We start from the raw sequence: 23,110 nt of genomic DNA on the forward strand, positions 1-23,110 counted from the left end.
CTCTTTTCTTTCTAATTGTTAAAAATTCGCATTTAAATCCCCACTAAAAAGTTGGATATTAGATCTTAAGTTTATTTTGTACAAAAACAGTTAAAAAAAAAAGTGAAAAAAAATCATTGATCAATTTACTGCTCTACAATTTGAACACGGTACAGAATGGTCCGCATCACAACGGGCTTTCCTTTTTCTGCAAAAATCACAACTTCTTTTTGCTCTAGTACGTTTAAGGGGTATAATGGATCCATCGTGGCTAGAATCTAGTGAGTTGTCCTTGGTAGGAGTCACAATATTCATAGCTTGTTTACAAATTAGAAAAAAAAAAAAAAAGCAGGGAAAAAAAGGGAAAAAAATAGAAAATTCGTTTTTGTGAGAATAATAAATATGTATTTTTTTTTTATTTTTGTTTTACACGTGCGTTAGTTGAATTTTTTTTTTTTTTTCTTAGCGCAAGCGATGCATTTCACCTTGTAGTTGATGAATCAACCTGAACTAAAAGTTAGATCATATCACTTTTAAAATGATTCTATGGCTTACCTTAATAACTGTTCATTCTCTTCTCTGTATTGATGAAGTGCTGTTCGGAGCTGGTCATTGTCATTCTCCACTTTCTGCAATTTTGTACTCTCTTCTTTTAACTTGGCCTAGAGGTTCACAATTAAAAGTTAAATTTAGAAAAAATATTTCTATTTTTTGTACCTCTGTGCTTTCAAATTCCGCAGTCATCCATCTCATTTCCAGTACCTTTGATTTCAGTGAATCCTCTTTAGCTTGACACTCTGCTTCCAAACTAGCAATCTTTTGCTTGAATTCTTCATTCAAGTTTTCCATGTCCTTATTTTGCGATGCATTTACTGTCTTTAAGCGGTAAGCAAACTCTTCCAGTTCTTTATCTTTTAAATCTAGCAATTGCTGGAATTGAGTTTCAAGAACTTTGATTTCTCTTTGGTGCTGAGATATAAAAGGTTGTACACTACTTTCATTTGTCTATTATGTAATATATTTGAGATTCAAATCTTATTTGTTTTAAATAAAAGCTTGAATTACTTCTGTTTGATCTGTTCCAGACGATAGTGCCTCTTGTAGCCTTTTTTCCACTTCCTTGATTTCTTGATCTTTTACTTTAATCAAATTATCATAGGCTACCTTTAATGTATTCAATTCTTCTTCAAGTTTTTCGCTGTTGTTTACTTTTGCCAAAAGCTGGTTTATTTCGTCATCTTTCTTTTTAATTTCTTCCTGCTAATTAAAGCATTAGACCTTTTTTTTCATTTCCCTTTTCATTTTTTTTTTACCACAAGAGCAAGTGGCTCATTAACCGCAGAAGCTAATGCCTTTTCATGTTCTTCTTTAATTGAATTCAATCGCTGTTGATAGTCTTGTTCAAGCGCAAGGATTTTCTTTTCTTGCGCTTGATTCCAATGTAATTGCAAATCTTCAATTTCTTTCTGCATTCTTTCTGTAACATCTTCACTTGTCCTGACATTATTTTCAGCTTGTAATTGATACTCTGCTTCTAATGAAGCTAGTCTTTCCCGGTATTGATTTTCTAATACACGTCGGTCTGTATCAGCTTTTTCTTGCGTTTCTTGTACTAAGGCCATTGATTCCTTCAGTTGATTTTCTAGACGCGAAATAGTAGCGGAGTGTTCAGAGACAAGTTTATCCATTTGCAGTTCATAACTTTCCGCAAGCTCAGCCTGCGTTTAAATAATAACGAAAGCTTATCAATATATACAAAGTTATGTACAATATTATATATACTTGCCTCAATTTCAGATCGAAGAGATTCAGATTGTAAGTCTAATTTTGCTTGCAATTTGTTAATAGCTGCTTCATGCTCTTTTTCTAATTCTCGAATTTTCAACTCATGCTCGCTAGCTAATCTTTGAAGCATGGAATCATAATTTTCCTTAATTTCAGCCTAACATCACCAGCATAAATACTAGGCTGTTTTGCTCTTTCTTTGTTTTTACCTTTGCTTTTTCTATATCTGAAGCTGATTTGGATTCAGCTTCTGTCTTGACTTGTTGAACCATTTCATTATGAGATGTTTGAAGGTTCTCAACGAATTGTTTGTGCTCAAACACCAATTTTTCAACAGCTTCCTTGTGCTCAACCTTGAGGGTCTCAGCATCTTCTTGGTGTTGCTTTTCGATAAGCTCTAAGGCGCGTTGGTGAGAACTGGTCAAAGCAGATAATTCGTTATCATTTTGGTCTTTCAAATTCTTTTCCATGGTCTCAATCACCAATGAATGCTCTTTTTCAAGGGCCAAGAGAGCAGCCGAGTGTTCTTCTCGCAACTTGGTGCCAATGGAATTATGGAATTCCTGTTTTTGATCTTCCCAAGTCTGTCTCAAGGATTGAACTTCATGTTTGTGGGCTTCTGAGAGAGACTGTATCTCAAGCTCATGTTCCTTCTTTAAGGACTCTATCCTGTTGTCTATTTCTTCTTTCATTGAAGCAAATTCAGCTTTCTTCAATTCATTAGATGAATTGACTTCTTGCTCAATAGCAGCCTTGATTTTAATTGCATGTTCTTCTTCAAGAGCCTTCAAAGCTGATGCATGTGATTCAGTTAGCTTTTCAAGAGCTTCTTGATGCTGTCTTTCACTGAGCTCAAAACGTTCCTTTTCTTGTTCGTGTTCCTTCAAGAGTTTATTAGTGGCTTCCATAATGGCCGTATCGTGCTCAATCTTGAACTGTTCTATTTCTTGTACATGTCTAGCCTTAAGGGATTCAATCTCCTTTTCGTACTTGTTAACAATGTCCGTTAATTCACTGCTACCAGAGTTTTTTAAGGTCTCAACTTGTTGCATGGCACTCTCAAGCTTTTCTTCGTGTTTGGCTTGAAGTTCTTTCAGTGTCTTTTGATGATTTTCAGCAGTGATTTCTTTTTCTTTGGCATGTTCTTCTTTTAACAAACGGAGAGATTCCTCATAAGTCATTTCCAGCTTTTCTAACTTTTCAGCATGCTGTTTACAAAGCGAGCTAATCTCTGACTCATGCTTGGCATTAAGATTAGCCAGTTCAGTTTCCAACTGTATTTTAAGTGTTTGTTCAAGTTCCTTGCGACTTTCTTCCGCATGTTCAATGCTGCCGTCCTTAAGCTTAGAAATTTCATCTAGGTGCTCTCGTTTCAACTGCTCAATAGCTTCCCTGTGAGCTATTTGGAGATCTTCTACCGCGACTATCTCTTGCTGGAATTGAGTGTGTGCTTGTTTCAATTGTTCGAGTTCTTGAGCGTGTGATTCTTTTAGCTTTTCAATTTCTGCATCGAAACGAGTTTTGAGGTCTGATGCTTCATCCTCATTTGAAGACTTGATCTGATTGTCAGCGAGAGCCTGTTCAAGCTGCTGCTGATGAGATAGCTTGAGTGACTGAATAGCAGTCTCATGCTCCATTTTGAGCTGTTCATTTTGCAATTTCAGAGCCTCTAACTCTTTAGCATGAGCGTCCTGCAACTGCTTCATATTTTTAGCAAGCTGATCTTGTAGTTCTTGCGTTTTTTGACTTGCATCCTCTCCAGACACTTCTCCAGTAGATATGGCAGAAGCATACTTTTCCTTTAGATCCTTGATAGCTTCTTGGTGACTTGTCGTCATCTCTTGAATTGCCTGTTGATGCTTTTCTTCTAAAGCCTCTTTTTCACGGTCGCGTTGAAGGATATAATCACGTTTCAATTCGTTTAATTTTGACTCATGCTCAGAGGCAAGTCGATTTAGCTCAGTTTGATGTACGGTTTGTAAGGCATCCTTCATCTCTTTACGAATGTCTTCTAAATGACCATCACGTTCAGAAACAAGCTTGTCTAGCTTTTCTTGGTACTCCACAGCCAACTGAGTCTGCTTTTCGATTTCGAGTTTTAATTCAGATTCCAATTGCTCCATCCCTCTACCGTGGTGCATCTCAAGTTGCTCTATGGCTTGGCGATGACTCACTGAGAGACTTTCTATCTGAGACTCGAACTCTGCACGAAGCTCACGTTCGGTCTCTGTACGTGCATTGGCCACAGCTGTGTTCTTGGCTTCCTTGAGTGCGTTGGCATGAGCTTCCTCAAGCTCTTGTAAGGCTTGAGCATGCTCTGTACGAATCTGTTCAATATCCAATTGAAGTGTATCTCGAACTTGAGAGTTTTGGTTTGTAAGTTCTTTTTCATGGCTTTCTTCAATCTCTTTTAATTTTTGTTGATATTCTGACTCAATACGGTTCTGTTATAGTAAAAAAAAATTAATGAAAGGGCTTTATGTAATTTTTTTTTTACCTTTTCTTTCTCTTTTGATTCTTCAATGAGTGTTTCATATTCATTTTTAAGACGATTCTTTTCTTCCTGATGCTCAGCATCCAATTTCTCCATCTCTTTCTTTATGCGTTGCTGTTCTTCATTTAATGATTGAATGTGCATATCATGTTGAGTCTTTGTTTCATTCAACTGGCTCTCGTATTGAGTACGGATGAATGTCTGAGATAAGGAAACCCATTTAATAAAGTCAATAAAAAAAATATAACTAAAAATGTGTTTACCTCTGTTTCTTCTTTAATCTTTTTGATTTCAATTTCATTAATAGCAGCTTGCACTTGGTCCATTTCAGCTTTATGAGCTTCTTTTAAGGCCTCGACTTCCTTTTCATAATTTTCTTTCAAGGTATTCATTTCAGCCTAACCAACAAAAATTTAACTTCAAGGTCCTTTTTTCCTTTGCTGCTTTTTTTTTTTTTTTTTACTCTTAATTCATTGGACACTTGATCAATTTGTTCTTGATGCTGAGAAATCAATTCCTTTAAATGGGCAGTTGACTGAGCTTTCAATTCAGCTAATTCATTATCATGTACAGCAGAGGATTCAGAAGATAACTGTTCCAATTCCTCAATCCTTGACAGCAGCGTGGCCTTTTCTTCTTCCAAAGTACTTATAGCAGCAGGCTCTTGCAATGATTTTAATGTTTCTTGAAGAGCGCTTAATTGGTTTTCATAATCCTCTTTAAGTGTATTCATCTGATGGGCGTGCTGTTCATTTAACTGATTACTAAATCCAGTTAATCTTGCTTGATGAGACTTGTGCATATCCTAACCAATTTAGGTTAATTTACTGGTTTTTTTCATGCATATTTTTCTTTAAAAAAATCCCCCAACCAACCTGAATGCTTTCACGAAGTTCGTCCATATCCTTTTTGAGTTTGAGAATTTCCGCTTCTTTCTCTCGAATGCGATGAGCCAAGTCATCTTTTTCAGATTCCAGCTTTTCTCTCAATTTCTCCATATTTTCTCGCAAGATTTCTTCAGCTTCTTCTTGCTTCTTAATCAATTCTGCTTTTTCTTCCTCCCATGCAGATGCAGTTTCTTTTGATTTTTCCAAAGCTTCATCACGGGTCTTTTCAAGCTCTTGAATCTTAATCTTTAATTGCTCAATTTCTTCTAATAATACTTCATTATTATTATCACTGATTTTTTCTTCTTTTTCTTCTTTTTCTTCTTCTTCTTCTTTTGCATCCTTATGGCCTTCTTCAGTGCTTGTAGTAGGGGTTACAGACTGTTCAGGGGTAACTAAACCAGTTTCCATTTGTGCTAATCTTTCTCTAAGAGCATTTAAATCAGCTTCTTTACTATCAATTAAGGCTTGTTTTTCTGATAACGCATTTTCCATTTCTTCATTCTTTTGACATAAAATTCAGTTTTTTCTTCAAGATTTTTTTCTTTTTTTTTTTTTTTTTTTTTTTTACCTTTTCCTTTAAGCTCTTTAACTCCGCCAAAAGTTCGGCTGACTTGGTTGAAGTAGCAGATGGTTTAGCAGGTGCTGAAGGAGAAGTAACGGAGGATGGTCTACGAGCTGAACTGGCTGGCATTGAATTTGGTCGTGCAGCTCGTGTAGTGGAAACAGTAGGTGAAGAAGCAATTTTTTTGGTTGCAGATGCCCCTGATGTAGTTGTTGTTGACCTACCAGAAGGTACTGCTGTTTTTCTTACTGAAGAAGTTGCACTGCCAGCAGAGGATCTTTTAGCTGTTGTTGTCGTTGTTGTTGCTCGAGTACTAGGAACTCTTGTTGTTGTTGCAGTGGAAGACGCAGCAGGGGCCTTTGAAATAGTTGATGTACGAGAAGTAGGTTTTACTGCAGATGATTTGGTAGTAGAAGTAGCTCGTGCGCTTGGCGTAGCTCTAGTGCTTGCTGGCTTTTTTGTTCCAGCAGCTAAGCCTGCTGCTGACAAAGAGGAAATACGACTTTTTACACTTGGGCTATCACTCATTATTTTTTAAATTAAATCAATAGTATTGGGGGCTCTTTTTTCTTTTTTGAGTGTTAAAAATAATAATATTAATAAAAAAAGAGAGAGAGAGAGAAAAGAGAAGGGAAAAAAGTAACAGGAACAAGGATCGAATGATCATATTTAGAAGGAATCTTTTATAAAGTTTAGCTGGGTCACAATTTAGTTACCCAGCTTAATTATTATTTTTTTTTTTGTAGCCGGAATGAAATACCGGACTTTTACCTCCTTTTTTATACAAAGTATTTGCCTCATCACCCAATGATAAGCATATCATAGCATATTATACTACATCTAACCGATAAGCGTCTATTTTAATCAATAAAATAAATAATTTACAGCTTTACTATCTTGAATGGGTCAAGGTCAGATTTCCTATATTGTTAGTATTCAGAGAATATATGACTCAAATCATAAAATACCAATTCATCTTACTCGCTATAGTCAAGAATGGATATTTACAATGAGGTACAATGAAAAAAAGTCCAGTATAAGCAACTATTATTAAGAAAAGCATATGCTATTGTCATCAAGCGTGGTAAAAAGATCCCCAAATTCTTCTCGCATTAAGCAGCTACTAATGTTATATGTCATGCGTCTAAAATGGCTATAATAATAAGCTGTACTAGATGCTTTTATAACATCTCTAGAATATCAAAAATACATTATACAAGTGAATCAGTTTAATTTTTATTATTTCTACAGTTATTATTATAAAAGGCTGGCGTTAAAGCCCAAATCGCTTACACACATACATTGCTGTATAGGAAGTCACTGTAAACCATGCAGTCTTCAAGTAACATAGGGCTGCCAACAAAGAGTTTTTCCAGTTTTAACATAGTTTAGTCCGTGTTAGTTTTATTAACATTCAACACGAGTAGATTATTGCATTTGTTGATGATATGCACTTTGGTATATTGTAGATATTGATGACATTTAAAAGCTCGGGAGTCAGTAGAGGCTGTAAGTTAATTTTTCTAGCAACTTATGGTCATTTAATTCATTGCACTCAATTAGCAGAAGCTTTATACTTTCATTTTGATCAAGTAGGATACAAGTATTCCAAAAATTCTTTTAACCATGCTTAAGTCAAGTCTTGTAATTCAGCTATTCAACTTGACTAAAAGCTGAATGTTAATGATAAGATTGTGCAATGATGCTGAGAAAGCTCTAAATTCGAAAAAGAAAATCATAAACTACATAGTTATATTTGTTGCATTAAAAATGCACTCTGTAAAATTATCGAATTAATAATGGTAAACACATTCAATCAAGTAAAAGGAAAAATAAAAATCTTATTTTGTAATTTTAAGCCAGACTCATAATTTAGACTTTCAGTTAAACGTAAACAGACGACCATATGTCTCCATAAGGCCATTTCACAAATACATGTATTTATTTAATATACATTTAAATAAATACCTCGAATAATGCAGTACTAAGGTTTTTTCTTTTTTTGAAAAGATTTATGTTATATATTTAAAACTGGTTACAAGCAAGTTTTCTTCTTTCTATTAATAAGACCAACATAAACCAAATATGTAACTTCTAATTATGTATTGATTATAAGATAGGACACGAACAGGGCTCTATATAGAGCTTATTTATGCTTTTGAAGGGTAAAAGTAAAATAAAATCGACTTGAGAGAATTATATTATGCCATTAAGCAATAAAAGCAATTAATAAAAAGAAAGCGCTTGATTCTTTGTTATTTTTTCTTTTTATTCTTCTAAAGTGTATTTGGTGCATAAAATGATAAACAACCATTGATACGTCTTATTTAACTTCCTCAGCAAGAAATTACTGCTTCTTTATGTACGAAGATAAGACATATTGAAGACAATTCCTTGACATACAATGAATTGTTAATAGCAATATTCTCAAACAAGAGCCTGTACCTCAATATATCATTTGCGTTGTGTCATTTGAAGCATCAAGAAAAAAGAACGATGGTGACATCCAATGGCAATTGGCAATAAAGAAAGTTTCTTTTTTTACTTTTATTGAACCCAGTGGTTTATTTGACTATAGATATACAGAAACTAACTACAGAATCATGCTTGAAAATACCTCATTAATGACAAGAAATGATTATAGGCAAAGCACAGCTTATGGAAGGCTTTCCGATGTATTCAGTTTGTTTTGGCTACCGAGGCAAAAAAAAAAAAAAAAAAAAAAAAAGGTAGAGAGAGAGAGAGAGAGAGAGAGAGAGTAATTAATTTTCAATTGTTATAATATTTTTGATAAGTACTCATATGTTTTTACATATCTTTTCTCTTTCTTACAAGCACTTTATCAACAGATCACATTAACTAAAGCTGTAGACAGTGTGGTAACAAAAAAAAGTCTTGCCATCAATGATTTATTTACTTTTTGTCTTCAATTTCTTTTTGACGCTCCAATTCAGCCTTTGCCTTCTTTCTTCTTTGTCTTTCTTCAAATCTATTATAATGGATGATTAATAACTAAACACAACAAAGATTCTGAATGCTTTACATTTTACGATTTTCAATGATACGATAAATGATGTCCTCCGTTGTAATGGTAGATTTTGGTGTGTCAATTTGCTTATAGATTCCCAATTTCTTTGGTAATTCATATGGATCTTTACCATCCATATCTTTTTCTAAATGACTTGTTCCATGTACGACAATAGATACTTGGTACTCTCCTTTCAAAAGCTCTTCTGTCACGCTATAGGGTGCTCCAATAACTACCTCATCCACATACTAATAATAGTGTTGGCATAAATACAGCCTTAAAAAGAGCACTTACCCGACAGGCCAAGACACTTAAAGCACGTTCATGTAAATTCATTAATGGATAATTGGAACCCTTGATAGCATTCACTGTTTGGTCGTCATGAATACCTACAATCAAGAAATCTCCCAAAGCTTTTGCACGCTTCAAGAATTCAATATGACCCACATGGAATAAATCAAATGTGCCATCTACATAGATAACTTTATCTGTCGGTTTGGGTTCTCTTCCTTCAGAGAATTGAACAATTCTTCGAGAGGTTGGTAAAAAGTGAGATACGGTAGCTGTTTTGTTACCATTGGCACTAAATGGGGCCAGCTCGCTTGTGTCAAATGTAGAAATAATAGTGCTATTGTCGCTGTTCGTCGTTGAGCGTTTATGATGATCACGTGTCATGAGAAGCATACGACCTACAAGTTCTGTTGTGGATACACCCACCGTACGTTTACATTCTCGGTATAAACCAGCATCTTTGACTGCTTGGTAACAATCTGTGCCGTCAGCCATGGTTGTGATATCGTCTCCGTGAACACAAAAGTCAATATCATGCTCTTTAAGGATTTCAACAGTTGTATTATAGGGTGCATTGGGTACTACTTCATCTGCCCACTTACAAGCAGCAACAGCAGCATACCTAGCATCAACTATATTTATATTTCCTTTTACTGCTTTAGAAGTACTATCATTTACCTTTCGTCTTCTTTCATTACTGTTGGGCCTTTATTTTTTTCAATATCAGCATCTGAATGAACACCAACGACAAGAATGTCCCCCATTGCTTTAGCCTGTATCTATGTTAATATTTCTTTAATAAACATTTGTTTATACGTACTTGTCTTAAAGCATTAGCATGTCCATAATGCATTAAGTCAAAACAACCATCCACCCAAACTCTTTATTGTTGTTAATAGATTTTATTCGCTTTTTATTTTTGTTACTACCTCACAGGTTTATTTGAATTCATTTAAATTAAAAAAAAAGAAAAAGAAAAAGGACTACAGTTCATTGGTCACTATATGACTTGCTTTATTAAATAGTATATAAATTATCGCCAACGGATCAAAGAAGGGTCTAATTTGCGACCAATTTTAATATTACGATTGACAATGATCTCTTGCAACATAGACTCAGTAATACAAATGTGTTCTCTTTTATCTTCTTCTCTTCTAAAACGTAACAAATCCAACCTTGATAAAGTATCAATGACATCTTGTTCATGTATACAAGTTTCTTTACAAATTTCTTCAATTGTCACATCACCTCTAAAATGAAGTAGGGTGGCAATGATAGTAGATGACCAATAAGACTGGTAGCCAAGTGCGCCCAATGGTGAAAGTGGCTTTTCAGGGGATCCAATTTTTAATTCATGCTTTGATAATTCATAACCTAACTCATTAATATTATTATTATTTACAACATAAACTATTTGCTCTTTGGGCTTACTGAGTTCTATTAATAATCTACCATAGCCCTTTCTTTGATGCGACGGTAAGGTCATGATGCAAGCAAGATTATAGTTATCATAAGATACTTTTTCCTAATAATTAAATTCAGTATGAACACAAAATACTTGTAATTAAAGAGTACTTTTGAAAAGAAACCAATAAATTCTTCATAGCTTTTAAATTTACTATTTTGTTCTGTTAAAACATAAAATTTGAATCCTTCAATGTCAAAGTAAAGAGTTTTGTTATCCAAAAAGAGCTTTCCTAATAAGCACAAGTTTTGGCAATAAAACTATCATAGTTTATTAGAATACATAAAGTATTATACATGCTATCATTACCTTATGTTCCTGACCATCAATTTCATAAACTTTAATCTTACCATTTGCATAAATTACTTTACCAGGAGGTTTTTTTTCTTTACATATAGCCTAAGCAAAGTGTCAATATTTAACATTACTATCCTCTTACACTCACTTTATGTCCTTCTAGTTGAGATTCTTTATTCATATACCGTAAACAATATTCACAAATATATAGTTTTTCAATCTTTGTACCAAAATCAGTTGGATAAGGTGAATAATACCAAGCGTCTATTTCATATTGACCATAAATCACTTTATCCACGTTTGGGTCAGGTACCACAGATGGATCTGTAAGAGGTGGTGTATTCAATCGACGTACTACTTTATCCTACCCAATAGTTGTTATTATTAGAAACGGTGACTTGGTTTTATTTTTGGGAAATTTTTACGTTGTTTAAGCCCTCATCGCTACTTTCAACACTTGTTGACTTTTCAAGTTTAGCTGGTGAGTCTACATAAAAGGGAAGGTAGAAATGGACAATAAATAATAAAAAATCAATTTATATTTTATTTTATTATTTTTTTTTTTTTCGTTATTACTTGTTTTCACTCTTTTACTCGGCTCATCAGCTAATAAATATATTTATAAGTCTTGTATACGCGCTCTATTCGTTCTTTCCCTTACTTTCTGTAGGTGATCTCTTTCTTGCATTAGTCATTTATCGTGTTTGAAAAAAAATAAAAGCAAAGAAAAAAATTATAAAAATCATAAAAAATTCACGTCTTTGCGGACTTTTCGCTCTTCCTTTCTCCCCTTATTTTCCCAAATCAAAGAAAAAAAAAATAGAATACACCTTTTTTCAAAACGGTATTGCACTTTAAAAATATAGTAAGTCGCATTTTTGAGAAAATTATGTTGCATCTTTGTAAAAAGCTATCTCGAGCTTTTAAAAATAGGCCGCATGTAAGTTTATTAGATAAAGCGTTCTAAAAGACAACCATCAAATCGTTCCACAGAAGAGTGAGCAAGTCCGTCAAATGCAGACTGAGGGATACTTTTGGTGGATTCTTTGACTTTGTCAGAAATAGAGTCCTTATTTAGTACAAATTCTCTCTTGATGGCAATTTTAAGAACAGACCAAGGCTATTCAATGGGATTAAGCTCTGGGGAATAATGTGGTAAACAAAGATAGTTATAACCTCGTTCTTTAATCATTTCTCTAATCAATTTGGCTGTATAGATAGGTTCATTACCCATGATTAAATATGATCTTTTATCTCAGGATATTTATTCATTTCACCCATGATATGTTTGACGAAATTAACGTAATAGACTGTAACAGTATCTTTCGTGTATTTTACACCATCATTACGCTTTCGCTTCTTAGGGGGATTAGCTTTTTTAGGCGAACTTTAATAATACCAAAATTCGAGATTTCATCCAAAATATAGTGTTCGTTCTAGCCGTCAGTACTATAGCTTTAGAAGGTTCATCTTTAGGAACCCATCCTTGAGTCCTTCTCAGATTTGCATGAAACCCTGCTTCATCAATAAAAATACAATTACTCATGTAATTTATGCTTTTTCTCAAGTTGCCTTCTACCAATTTTTTTTAATCCTTTTAGGTATATTCTTTCAATTGGTTCCAGTTGAACTTTCTTAAAAGAGAATATCCATAGATCAGCAAAATAACGGTATACAGTTGATTTAGTGGTTCTCAAGTAAGTAAAGGTAATCATCAGCTGATCTGCTATAGCAGTAGAACACTAATAGTAGAAACCTGAAATAAGCTTTTTGGTTGACTCAGCACGTTCACCGTCAGGTTCAATAATCCTGGGACGACCTAATTTCTTGAAAAGCGAATCAAAATCTTCTTTCCATGCCTTATATCATCGCTGCACGATTCTGTGCGGAAGTTTGAGCTCCAAAGCAACAGTTCTTGCGCTGTTTTTGTGATGAATGTCAACAAGATGCACAGCATGAGCCTTCAGTTCATTCTTTATACCGTATTTACTGTTTAAACCATTATCTTCCTTTCGCGATGACTTAGTTTCTAAGATGGATCCATTTGATTCATCAGTTATCATCTCTTCTGCCGTAGCGTTCATATTGACCTTGGCTCTAATGGCGATATATTTAGCATATGAATTTAATTTCTTAAATTTGAATCTTCGTCATCAATTTCCATAAAATCGTTGCCATTTTTATCATAAATGTTCCCTTGACCGTCCTTGAAGCAAAATTTGAAGCTCGTCGAAACTAAATTATTTAAACCGTATGAAAAAATGGGAAAAATACATGCGACGTAATTTTTTACAAAGATGCAATATACTAAATTCTTAAAGTGCAACAATGTTCTGAGAAAAAGTGCACTTGAGTTTTTCTTGTTAGCAGCCATGCAGTACTCAGCTCTGCCGTTGCGGTGGCTTACTCTGATGCTCCAATCTATACACCCAAATTTAACTAAAGACTCCTTTGCTACAGCTCTTATGTGATACTATCTTTGTGTTCTGACGTCCTTGCCATCAACGACCCTGCCCTTCCTTTTTTTTCAGAAAAGCGTAGCTCTAACCTTAAAAAATTGGTTGCTTCCAGTTCATATTTCGTACTCTAGATCACATTGATTATGAAATCAACTGGGCTGACTTGAATGATAGTACAGCAGAGGAAAGACCTTTATCTAGAGTACGTCCAGTCTTGCTCACAAATGATCAAGCTTATAAAAGCACATATTGGAAGTCACTTTTGGTAAAAGATTTATATGGATTTGATGTTATTGACGTAAGCTTACTCACAGAGGATCTTTTCTGTCTACTCAAAGCGAGACATTATATACATGTATGAACGCAAATAATGGCTTTTTTATTTCGATAAGCAATATTTAATAATTATAACAGTTGTAAACAATCAGCATATATCATCATAATAGCAAATATTTTCTTTTTTGTATATTAGCGCAAGCATGCTAATAATAGTAAATAATAAGCCCAGTTATCTTTGTTTATTATTTGTGATCAGTTATAAATTTATGAGACAACAAAAATAAACTACACCAAGAGAAAGGGGTAAGGAATTGATATGTGATAAATCACTGAGGTGTGCCTAACATTAACCAGGCACTTTTCTTTTTATTTATGATTACACGATGAATACATGAAATAGATAAAAGAGAGAAAAAGGAGATTGCTCTTTTTCAATTTTATTTCTTGACAGAAATTTGTATCTATTTCTGTGTTGAAATAATGAGATGACGTGAAACTTTGTAAATTAAACTCGACTTTCCAAAATATATCTCATAAAATTCGACAATTGATAATTTTATGGTGCTGGTGGTTCTGCTTGTCTTCGTGTTATCCCGACTACTTCTTTGGTTCGATCTCTCCGCCAGCTCCACCTACTCTCGTCGCACAGCAAAGGTTTGACACTAATCTCCCTTGTCCTCAAATTACTTCTGAATTCCATGTGTACCCTTTTCTTGCCAGAAAATTTCATTGTCTGGTGCTGCAACATTACATCCTTTTGGCCTCTTTCTTGGTTCGTCCGTTCATCCCTGTACCTTATGCTAGTTTCGGATCTCGCACATGCACTCCAGACCTCATAGACAAACCTATATTAGGTCCACTCTTCATCAGCCGCTTCCGTCTATTCTTCCTTCTCCCGCTTGCTTCAACTACCCAGACCAACAAGAAACTTTGGAACACATTTTATATCTGTGCCCACCAAAATTGTTTATTTGGCAACGCATTTGGAACGGGTACTTTCAAACTCATCTCTTCTCCTTTACCCTCGCTCATGCGTTATTCCGGCTGAAGCTTCCTATGTTTCTGCATCCAGTCTTGATGCTTCACTGGCTGCGATCATTGGTCATACCTTGCTTTATGTTTGTCGCTCTCACTGGGCGTTTGTCTTTATTAACATTCCTGTCCGCACATCTGCTATTTCCCTTGGTTCTCAAAGGCTGATAACGTAATCACGTCAAGAAGATCTCATACAAAATGGCTGCTCGCATAGCGCAATCACATACTGATCGTTGCGTTAGCTCTGGTACAAGCTTTTATATTCTATTCATTTCATTTTTCTATAATTGCTCATCTATAACACACAAAATCCAAAAGCAAATTCTGTGAGCTTCGGCTCTTTATAGAAAAATGTTACTAATGGAAACGTTTTCATCCACAATCATCCAGCAATTAATAATTATGCTTAGGATATTAAAGAATCAGGATTTCATTCCAACTCTGTAGCGGTTGTAAATTCAAAAACACACACGGGCAAGAGATCTCTATTATGAGTTGCTGATAACTTGGGATTCTATGAGGCCCTTGTTATCAACTGTTTTACATGGATTTCAATGATAAAACAATCTATGGTTCATTGACTTCGCTATTGAACGAGCGGAAGAGCTGCACAATGACTACTGATGCTATCTATATATCTTCTAAGCACGAACTGATCCCTATACGAAGACAACTGGGCAGCTACCTTCGTAGAGATATCGTCTTTGGGGATATCACTTTGCTATAGCATTTGTTTCTGGATTTTTTGCCACAGTTCCTATCCAATACGCAAATCACCAAAGCCAGAGAAGAAAATCAGTGACAGTTGACCACTTTACCTCACGGCTCATGCATTTGTGTACCACTCGTGAGCTGACTATCAAGGATGATGTCCAGGTACAAATTAAATATGGGAATCAGACGATATAAACTCCTCTTCCCTCAGGATAAATAAAGATATATTTGACCTGTAGAGTGGATTAGTTTAAATTGGTTGATTACATTCTATTTCTACATGTAATAAAGCCGTGGAAATAGTATAGTATAGCTAATTTTATACTTTGATTATATAATAAACCACTCTTTATGCAACAAGCCAAGAGATTAATGTCACCCAATAGAAATACAGATTCAATGAACACGCAATGATTTGATTTGTTCACCTTTGCTTTTTATGTACATTATTCACTTCTCTAGTCAAGAATTTACTCTTTAACACGTGAAAAAACAATTTGGAAAAAGCTATAGTTTAAAAAAGACTCTGCAGTTGAGTTTTCTATATAATATGAGATGTTTGAAATATGTGTTACATGTAAAATTTCTTTGTATAATTGTCGTACTACACCTATTGTTATCTAACTCTTTTAAACTGTATTATAGAACACAGTGTATAATCAAACACATTCTATTTCTTATGATAATAAAAAAATAAGCAGAAGTTACGATAGAACATGAATTTATAGGTAACATATGTTTGCTATACTCTTCATATTTAAAATAATACTTCAAATTAATGCAATGATATCCAAAGTAATTGTTGCTTACGCATCTTTTTTATTACCAAGGAGAGAGGAGGAAATATTTTTGTTATCAGCCAATCTCTTGTTTCACACTTTGTACTTTATCATAAACGAGGTAATATTATGCCATATGGAACAAACAGTTTATCTCAATGTGCTACTTGGCTTTGACATTTTGTTTCGGTAAATCAAAATGGTTGATGATATCTATTTTATTATCACATTAACATTCCAAGAAACAAAAATGTTATTTATTTTTACAAATGTATTAATGGATACAGTAAATTGTATTCTTATTATGAATGTTCTAATATTAAATTAATAAGCTGTGAAAAATAATGTATGCGTAAAATAAAATAACACTGTAGAAAATGAGAAAACAGGGAAATACTAGTACCTTAAGCAGCTTATCTCTCTCTCTTTTTTCTTAGTAGTATATGTGTAGTGTTTTACAAGTACTAAAGAAAAATATCTAGTATGTTTGCACAACAATGAACTTTTACACATGTATTAAATAGCATTCAATGATTAGATAGCTATACTATTTTAATTAGTATATTAAAGATCAAAAACATATAAATATTTCACAATTTTTAACTTTTTTTTTTTTTTATTATTAATTCATCTTTTTTAATATGAAAGCTGTCCTTGCTTTGGCCACTTTAATTGGTTCTACTCTTGCTAGTAGCTGTAGTTGTAAAGCATTATAATGAGAGATAAGAGAGAAGGGAACAACAGCTAAACATGTATTTTTATAGCCACTGCTTTATCTTGCAGTAATTCCGCAAATAGTGATACTTGCTGTTCTCCTGAATATGGTTTAGTTGTTCTCAACATGCAATGGGCTCCTGGTTATGGTCCTGACAACGCATTCACACTTCATGGTCTTTGGCCCGATAAATGTTCTGGTGCTTATGCTCCTAGCGGAGGTTGCGACAGTAACAGAGCTTCCAGTTCAATTGCTTCTGTCATCAAGTCCAAGGATAGCTCACTCTATAATAGTATGTTGACCTACTGGCCTAGTAATCAAGGAAACAACAATGTGTAATCATGAATATAGACTGTATGCGATGGAAACTAATTAAATGAATTAAATTAGATTCTGGTCTCATGAATGGTCCAAACATGGTACTTGTGTAAGTACGTATGACCCCGATTGTTATGATAATTATGAAGAAGGTGAAGATATCGTTGATTACTTTCAGGTAACATAATCAAATATGAAAAACTTTATTTCATTGTAACATTGATCGAAACATTATAAAACAGAAAGCAATGGATCTCCGCAGTCAGTATAATGTTTACAAAGCTTTCAGGTACAAAGCGCATGAATGGTATGAATAAAAAAAGCTAATATTTAATATAGTTCCAATGGTATTACTCCTGGCGGTACTTATACAGCAACCGAGATGCAAAGTGCTATTGAAAGTTATTTCGGTGCTAAAGCTAAGATTGACTGCAGTTCAGGTACCTTGAGTGATGTTGCTCTTTACTTTTATGTTCGTGGTCGTGATACATATGTTATCACCGACGCTCTTAGCACTGGTTCTTGCTCTGGTGATGTCGAGTACCCTACAAAATAAAATGTGTCAAAAATTACCTTATTTGATAATATTCTCTTAAAATAAAAATTTTTATGTATCAGTTATACAACTCAATTATTGCTACGATCACTTTTTGCCCACTAAAAAAATGTAACATTGAAATACGTAACACATTAAACAAAAATGGGGTTACAACAATAAAAAAGGCGGCAACACATTACTTGCTTTATTCACACACCTATCACATAAAACATCGAATCCACTTGTGTATCTTTTTGATTCAAACTCATTGTATACGTGGATATAGAGGTTCTTTCAATTGGTGCCTGAGAAATATTTACTTTTACCTAGTAATGTATCGTGTTTGAGTGATATATACATATATATATATATATATAAAGAGAGAGAGAGAGAGAGAGAGAGAGAGAGAGAGAGAGAGAAAGCAATTATAAAAGACAAGTGTATATCAAATTTTATTCGATTTTATAAGTCACTGGGCGGTATAAATGATTTCATATAAAAATAAGTTTGGAGTATAATATGCTTATTATAAATATATCAAGCAAATAGTTGATATGTTGACTGTGATGTATTGTTGAATGATCATGAGAAGAAAATTGATGTGAAAGTAAATCATTCATTCGACACAAAAAAATAAGCGCTTAAAATCATACGCATCTGTGTTTATAAATAAGTTACTTGTTGATCTCTTTGTTTATTCCTCATTTTCATCTTCACTTGTAGCTAGTTCATAAGGCTCGTCATTATCATCATTATACTCTTCCTTAATAGCATAATCTTCTTCTCCTTCCTCATAATCATCCGTGCTTTTCTCTCTAGAAGCAGAAGATTCTTCTCTTTTTACTTTCTTGTGAACTTCATTCTCACCCTGCTCTTCTTCCTCGTCAACACCATGCCTACATTCCACACTGCTACTATCATTACTTCCTGATTCTTCTAATTTAAGTTTCTTTTTTTGTTCATAAATAGCCATTTCGCAACGGTGTCTTTCTCTGTCGTTTTCAGCTAATTCATTAAAATGCTATACACATCAAATAAATAAACACGCTACGTTATTGTGCATCCGACTATACTTTTCTATCCTCTTCCGATAATGCTCTCCATCTTTGCCCCCATATGACAGCCCTTTCATTCATATGCATGCTTGGATATAACTTGTCTGTTTCTTCACGAATTGATTCGATAAACAAGAAAAAACTGGAAAGAGGCGGCTTTGGATAGTCAGGATCGTTTTTTCTTAAAATAGAATTGCTCTTTCCTGATGAAGAACTATGTTTCCTCTTTAAATCTGCTCGGTATTTGTCTGTATATTTTGTCAATAAATCGACAAATGAAGTTAATTTGGCGACTGCTTCGATGGCTGCTTCAGTCAAATCTGGATGCTACTTTTTTATTATTTTTTTATTAAGGTAGCCACTCTTGACTGTTCCATTTACTTACCTCTTCAAATAAATCAATTATACTCTCACTCATTGGTTTGGAATATAAAAAAGTTGAAAAAAGAAAGAAAGCATATTTTAATTTTATCTGTCTCTCTGGGTTTAGCTATTCTCTACTGGATTTTCAATAAAGTTGGTAAAATTTTTTTCACTCCTCCAGCAGGATGTTTCAACTCAGTTAGCGGCAGAGTTTTTTTTTTTCTTCAACAATGCAACATCTAATGGCATCACAATGAAAGAGCTAGAAATTAATAATGAGCTTGGACAAAAATCTCAAAAGTCTACACCTGAATTATAATGTTGATGAGAGCTAATCGAATTCTTAGTGAGATAAATCAACTTGCTATGGAGATAGGCGACTTTTGATAATTTCGATAAGAATAAAAGCTGTTGATAGCTTAAATAGCAATGCCATGGATGAGCACAAGCACAAGTATATAGTAGAACTCGAGAAATTATTATCTAGTGATAATAATAAAGTACACTAGCTAGTCTAAAAAGATGAGCTTCCTAAAATTTAAGTACCAACCTCTGGAACTACAAGCATTGCAATTCTTGCCGCAATTTCCAATTAACCTCTCATTGAGAAAATTACTTCTATTATTGGGTAGTAAAAAAAGAAAGATAGATGACAAATTAGTTCAAGTAATTACAAGAATAAGCACCAGAACCAAATATTATCTGAGATGGATATGTTAGGATCGTGTGATATCTATCGAGTAAAGATAAAAAGACTTAACTTCAACAAGACTGAAAAAGCTATTTTCATTTAATATCATTGTACCTAGTATTTATATCCTTTTTCATAAAGTTTCAATTAAATCCTTTTCGAGAGATTTTAATTAATTATAGCTGTAGATCAAGTATGAATAAAGCTTAATATGAAGATCTGTTCCTGGTTATGCAAGTGGACTGTTTATATGCCATTGCATCAAGAGCTATATGAGAACAACTTGTACGAATTAAAGAAGTAAAATTAGTTATATCCGAATAATAGAGACAAAACTATAAAATCTTTGTAAAGCATTCACTACTCTGATTTCTTGTAAATTGCATACGAATCATATTTAAAGTATGTCGGGATACGGCAGTAATATCAAATGAAAATCTACTGTACTTGTAGCTTTTGTATGCTTATAAATGCTAATTTTTTAGATATGTCGGTTTTATTTTTTATATTCGTAAAAGAACTAGTATGAAATCGGCAATGGCGTTTACAATAAAATGAAGGAACAATTGTAAAAAAGTATGTCTATCAGTTAGACCCAGTGGCTAATTTATTCCAGCGTGCAAACCTAAAGAAAATTCATAGATACTGTATATGAAATAGCATAATATGCTTGCTTATGATAGATCAATACATAATTTATAGACCAGATATTTATTATAATGCATTTTTGATGAATTAAAAGAAGGTGATGAAGAAAAGATAGCATTGGTTGTTCGAGGTACATACGTAAGCGTGGTAACAATTCAAGTGTCATATCTTTTAATAATCATAGATTTTTCTGTATGAATAAATGAAGATTTTTGTTGAAAAGTAGTGTCTTGGAGGATGTCTTTATAATAAGATTGCACATTCCTCCTTTGTCCCCCCCCCCCTTTTTTTATAATGACAATGACTATGAATTAAGTGTATATACAACTTAAATAGATTGCTCCTATATCATTTTTTTTTCCATTAGACTCTTTAAATGAATTCAATATGACATAGTATTAGTTGATGGGTTATTTTTATAAGCCTATCTTGCTTTGCAATTACCTTTTATTTCTAAATTGTAAGCGCTTTTTTTATAGTGATAACTGAGGTACTTTTATAGTAATTTTATTTTTTCTATAAAAGGAGAAAACTACTAAACTAAAAGTTGATTCGACATTAAAGTATGAAAGTGACAAATGACTGACTTGTGACCAAAAAAACATTTCTTTTTATTTTCATATTCTTTTTTTTTTCCGTTTAATAATAATAGTTATGCCTAATATTCCTAAATATGCTTCCACTACGTTAATATTAGTCGTTGGTATGCTTTTATCAGGTAAATAAAAAGCATTAAGCCCATTTGTGTGTATGCTAAGATAACAAAATAGGTGTATGTAATACGATCCTTAACAAGTATCAAGACATGCAATGTGTTGAGAATTGTAATGACCCTGATCCTAAAAAGAGAGTTTACTTTGAACAACCTATTTGGCAAACGTAAAAAGATATTACGGATAAAGAGAAAGGATATTGATATTTTTGTGATAGATTAAATATGTTTGTGGGTGAATTTGCTGTTTGGACAGTTTACTTGTATCAATTATACGAAAAGAAATATTATAAAGGAGATCCTGTTCCCCCTTCTGCTGTTAATCAATTAGACGCAGGCGCTGTGATCGATGATGTCGATGAGGATATCCAAAAAGCAGAATTGACTCCTTTAAGTGGATACAAGTCCTTTCTTTTTTGGATCCCCACACTGTGTGATTTGACCGCGACGACGGTGATGAACGTGGGATTGATTTTAACTTCAGCAAGCGTTTATCAAATGTTACGTGGTGCCGTCGTGATTTTCACCGGTGTATTTAGCTTTTTATTTTTAAATCGTCGATTACGTCCATATGAATGGTTTTCTTTGGTCATGGTTGTTTTTGGTGTTGCCATCGTTGGTTTATCATCTGTTTTGTTTCCTCAAAACTCGCCTCACACTCAAGAAGCCAACGAATTTGATTATTCTTCTTTGTTAGGTGTTGCTCTCGTATTGGGTGCTCAACTGTTTACAGCTTCACAATTTGTGATTGAAGAAAAGATTATGTTGCATTACAAAGTGACACCTTTGAAGGCTGTTGGATTAGAAGGTACCTTTGGCTTAGTGTCTATCTTGGCTAGTATGCCTATTTTACACATTGTGCTCAGTAAAAAGTATCCATCTTTTGATATGATACAAGGATATCATGATTTCTTTGATCATCCTGCTGTTTGGCAAACCGGCATCGCTATCAGTTTATCCATTGCTTTTTTTAATTGGTTTGGTCTTTCTATCACTTCCACTGTATCTGCTACAGCAAGAAGTACCATTGATGCTTGCAGGTAATGTGCAAACAATCAGAGAGAAAAATCGACGTGTTTTTTCTTAACCGTTTTGTTTATTAGAACATTGTTTATTTGGATGGTTTCTATTTATTTGGGCTGGGAAAAGTTTTCATGGATTCAAGTGGTTGGATTTATTGTGATGGTAACAGGTACATTTTACTTTAATGGTGTGCTTCGATGGCCATTTGTCAAGGAAGGAGATGAGGATGAACGTAGACCGCTTTTATCTAATGAATAAAAAGACTAAAATTTTGAAACAAGAATAATAAATACAGCTACAAAAGCAGATAAAATGACGAGGGTTGTAATAAGAATGATGGTTTTACTAGAAGGAAAATATCCTTTAGTCATGGCTGTTTGTGAGTGAAAGTATCTTGTACAGGCAAATAGCATGTAGAGTATGCCAACTGTTGTAAATAACATTCCTAAAGGTCTTCCTAATCTATTTGCCTCTTCCTTATCTATTCGAAATAGTTGTGTAACCGCTATTATACAAAAAGGCTTTTTATTATCAAACATAACATTTATTATCATTTTACCTATGCCTGCTGAAATAGTAGACAAACTTGTCCTGACCCAAGCCAGAAACGTTCGCTCATTTGCTTTATGGTGTTAATATATACAGCATTGATGATGCCAGTAGTTACCTAGATGGTCTCTGGCCACTGCCAATGTGTTTTCTAAATATAAAGAAGTTGAGAATGGATCAAAAAATCTTTTAATAGAGTTCTCTTGCTTCTTTTGTTGAGTAGATAATGAATCTTGACTTATGGATCGATAAGTTACATTAAGTGAAGGGTCAGAGAGTAGTCGTTGGTTGAAACTCATTGTATTTGCACAAAAAAAAAAAAAAAAAGAAATAGAGAGAGAGAGAGAGTTTAAATGGTTATTGATGAATAAGCAAGTGAATGATATTGAAATCTCTTAATTAAAACTTTTAAAGTTAAAGGACTAATTGTTTACGTACGTA

At 33.7% G+C, this 23,110-nt stretch overlaps 6 protein-coding genes across 6 annotated transcripts; 2 read left to right on the top strand and 4 right to left on the bottom strand.

The window, feature by feature from the left end:
* Positions 1-479: 479 nt before the first annotated feature.
* RO3G_16999 (uncharacterized protein) lies at positions 480-6,238 on the bottom strand (the record flags this gene model as incomplete). Its single annotated transcript, XM_067671583.1, has 12 exons — positions 480-489; positions 535-641; positions 697-948; positions 1,120-1,239; positions 1,293-1,621; positions 1,762-1,921; positions 1,974-4,208; positions 4,262-4,459; positions 4,522-4,656; positions 4,722-5,063; positions 5,134-5,649; positions 5,717-6,238. 12 exons carry the CDS (start codon positions 6,236-6,238, stop codon positions 480-482), a joined length of 4,926 nt encoding a protein of 1,641 aa, XP_067527873.1.
* Positions 6,239-8,623: 2,385 nt separating this feature from the next.
* On the bottom strand, positions 8,624-9,724 carry RO3G_17000 (uncharacterized protein; the record flags this gene model as incomplete). The annotated part of the gene is made up of 4 exons (XM_067671584.1): positions 8,624-8,699; positions 8,754-8,986; positions 9,033-9,651; positions 9,708-9,724. The coding sequence occupies 4 exons, from the start codon at positions 9,722-9,724 to the stop codon at positions 8,624-8,626; spliced, it is 945 nt and encodes a 314-aa protein (XP_067527874.1).
* Positions 9,725-10,062: 338 nt separating this feature from the next.
* Positions 10,063-11,486, bottom strand: RO3G_17001 (uncharacterized protein; the record flags this gene model as incomplete). Its single annotated transcript, XM_067671585.1, has 6 exons — positions 10,063-10,554; positions 10,605-10,754; positions 10,804-10,893; positions 10,934-11,155; positions 11,217-11,278; positions 11,453-11,486. 6 exons carry the CDS (start codon positions 11,484-11,486, stop codon positions 10,063-10,065), a joined length of 1,050 nt encoding a protein of 349 aa, XP_067527875.1.
* A 5,212-nt stretch (positions 11,487-16,698) lies between these two features.
* RO3G_17002 (ribonuclease Rh) lies at positions 16,699-17,646 on the top strand (the record flags this gene model as incomplete). Its single annotated transcript, XM_067671586.1, has 5 exons — positions 16,699-16,759; positions 16,822-17,107; positions 17,163-17,268; positions 17,333-17,379; positions 17,430-17,646. The coding sequence occupies 5 exons, from the start codon at positions 16,699-16,701 to the stop codon at positions 17,644-17,646; spliced, it is 717 nt and encodes a 238-aa protein (XP_067527876.1).
* A 676-nt stretch (positions 17,647-18,322) lies between these two features.
* On the bottom strand, positions 18,323-18,601 carry RO3G_17003 (uncharacterized protein; the record flags this gene model as incomplete). The annotated part of the gene is made up of 1 exon (XM_067671587.1): positions 18,323-18,601. One exon carries the CDS (start codon positions 18,599-18,601, stop codon positions 18,323-18,325), a length of 279 nt encoding a protein of 92 aa, XP_067527877.1.
* A 2,438-nt stretch (positions 18,602-21,039) lies between these two features.
* RO3G_17004 (uncharacterized protein) lies at positions 21,040-22,378 on the top strand (the record flags this gene model as incomplete). Its single annotated transcript, XM_067671588.1, has 4 exons — positions 21,040-21,103; positions 21,156-21,264; positions 21,316-22,137; positions 22,201-22,378. The coding sequence occupies 4 exons, from the start codon at positions 21,040-21,042 to the stop codon at positions 22,376-22,378; spliced, it is 1,173 nt and encodes a 390-aa protein (XP_067527878.1).
* Between the last annotated feature and the right edge of the window lie 732 nt (positions 22,379-23,110).

The sequence above is a fragment of the Rhizopus delemar genome, genomic scaffold, assembly GCF_000149305.1.
Source record: "Rhizopus delemar RA 99-880 supercont3.24 genomic scaffold, whole genome shotgun sequence".
Lineage (NCBI taxonomy): Eukaryota > Fungi > Mucoromycota > Mucoromycetes > Mucorales > Rhizopodaceae > Rhizopus > Rhizopus delemar.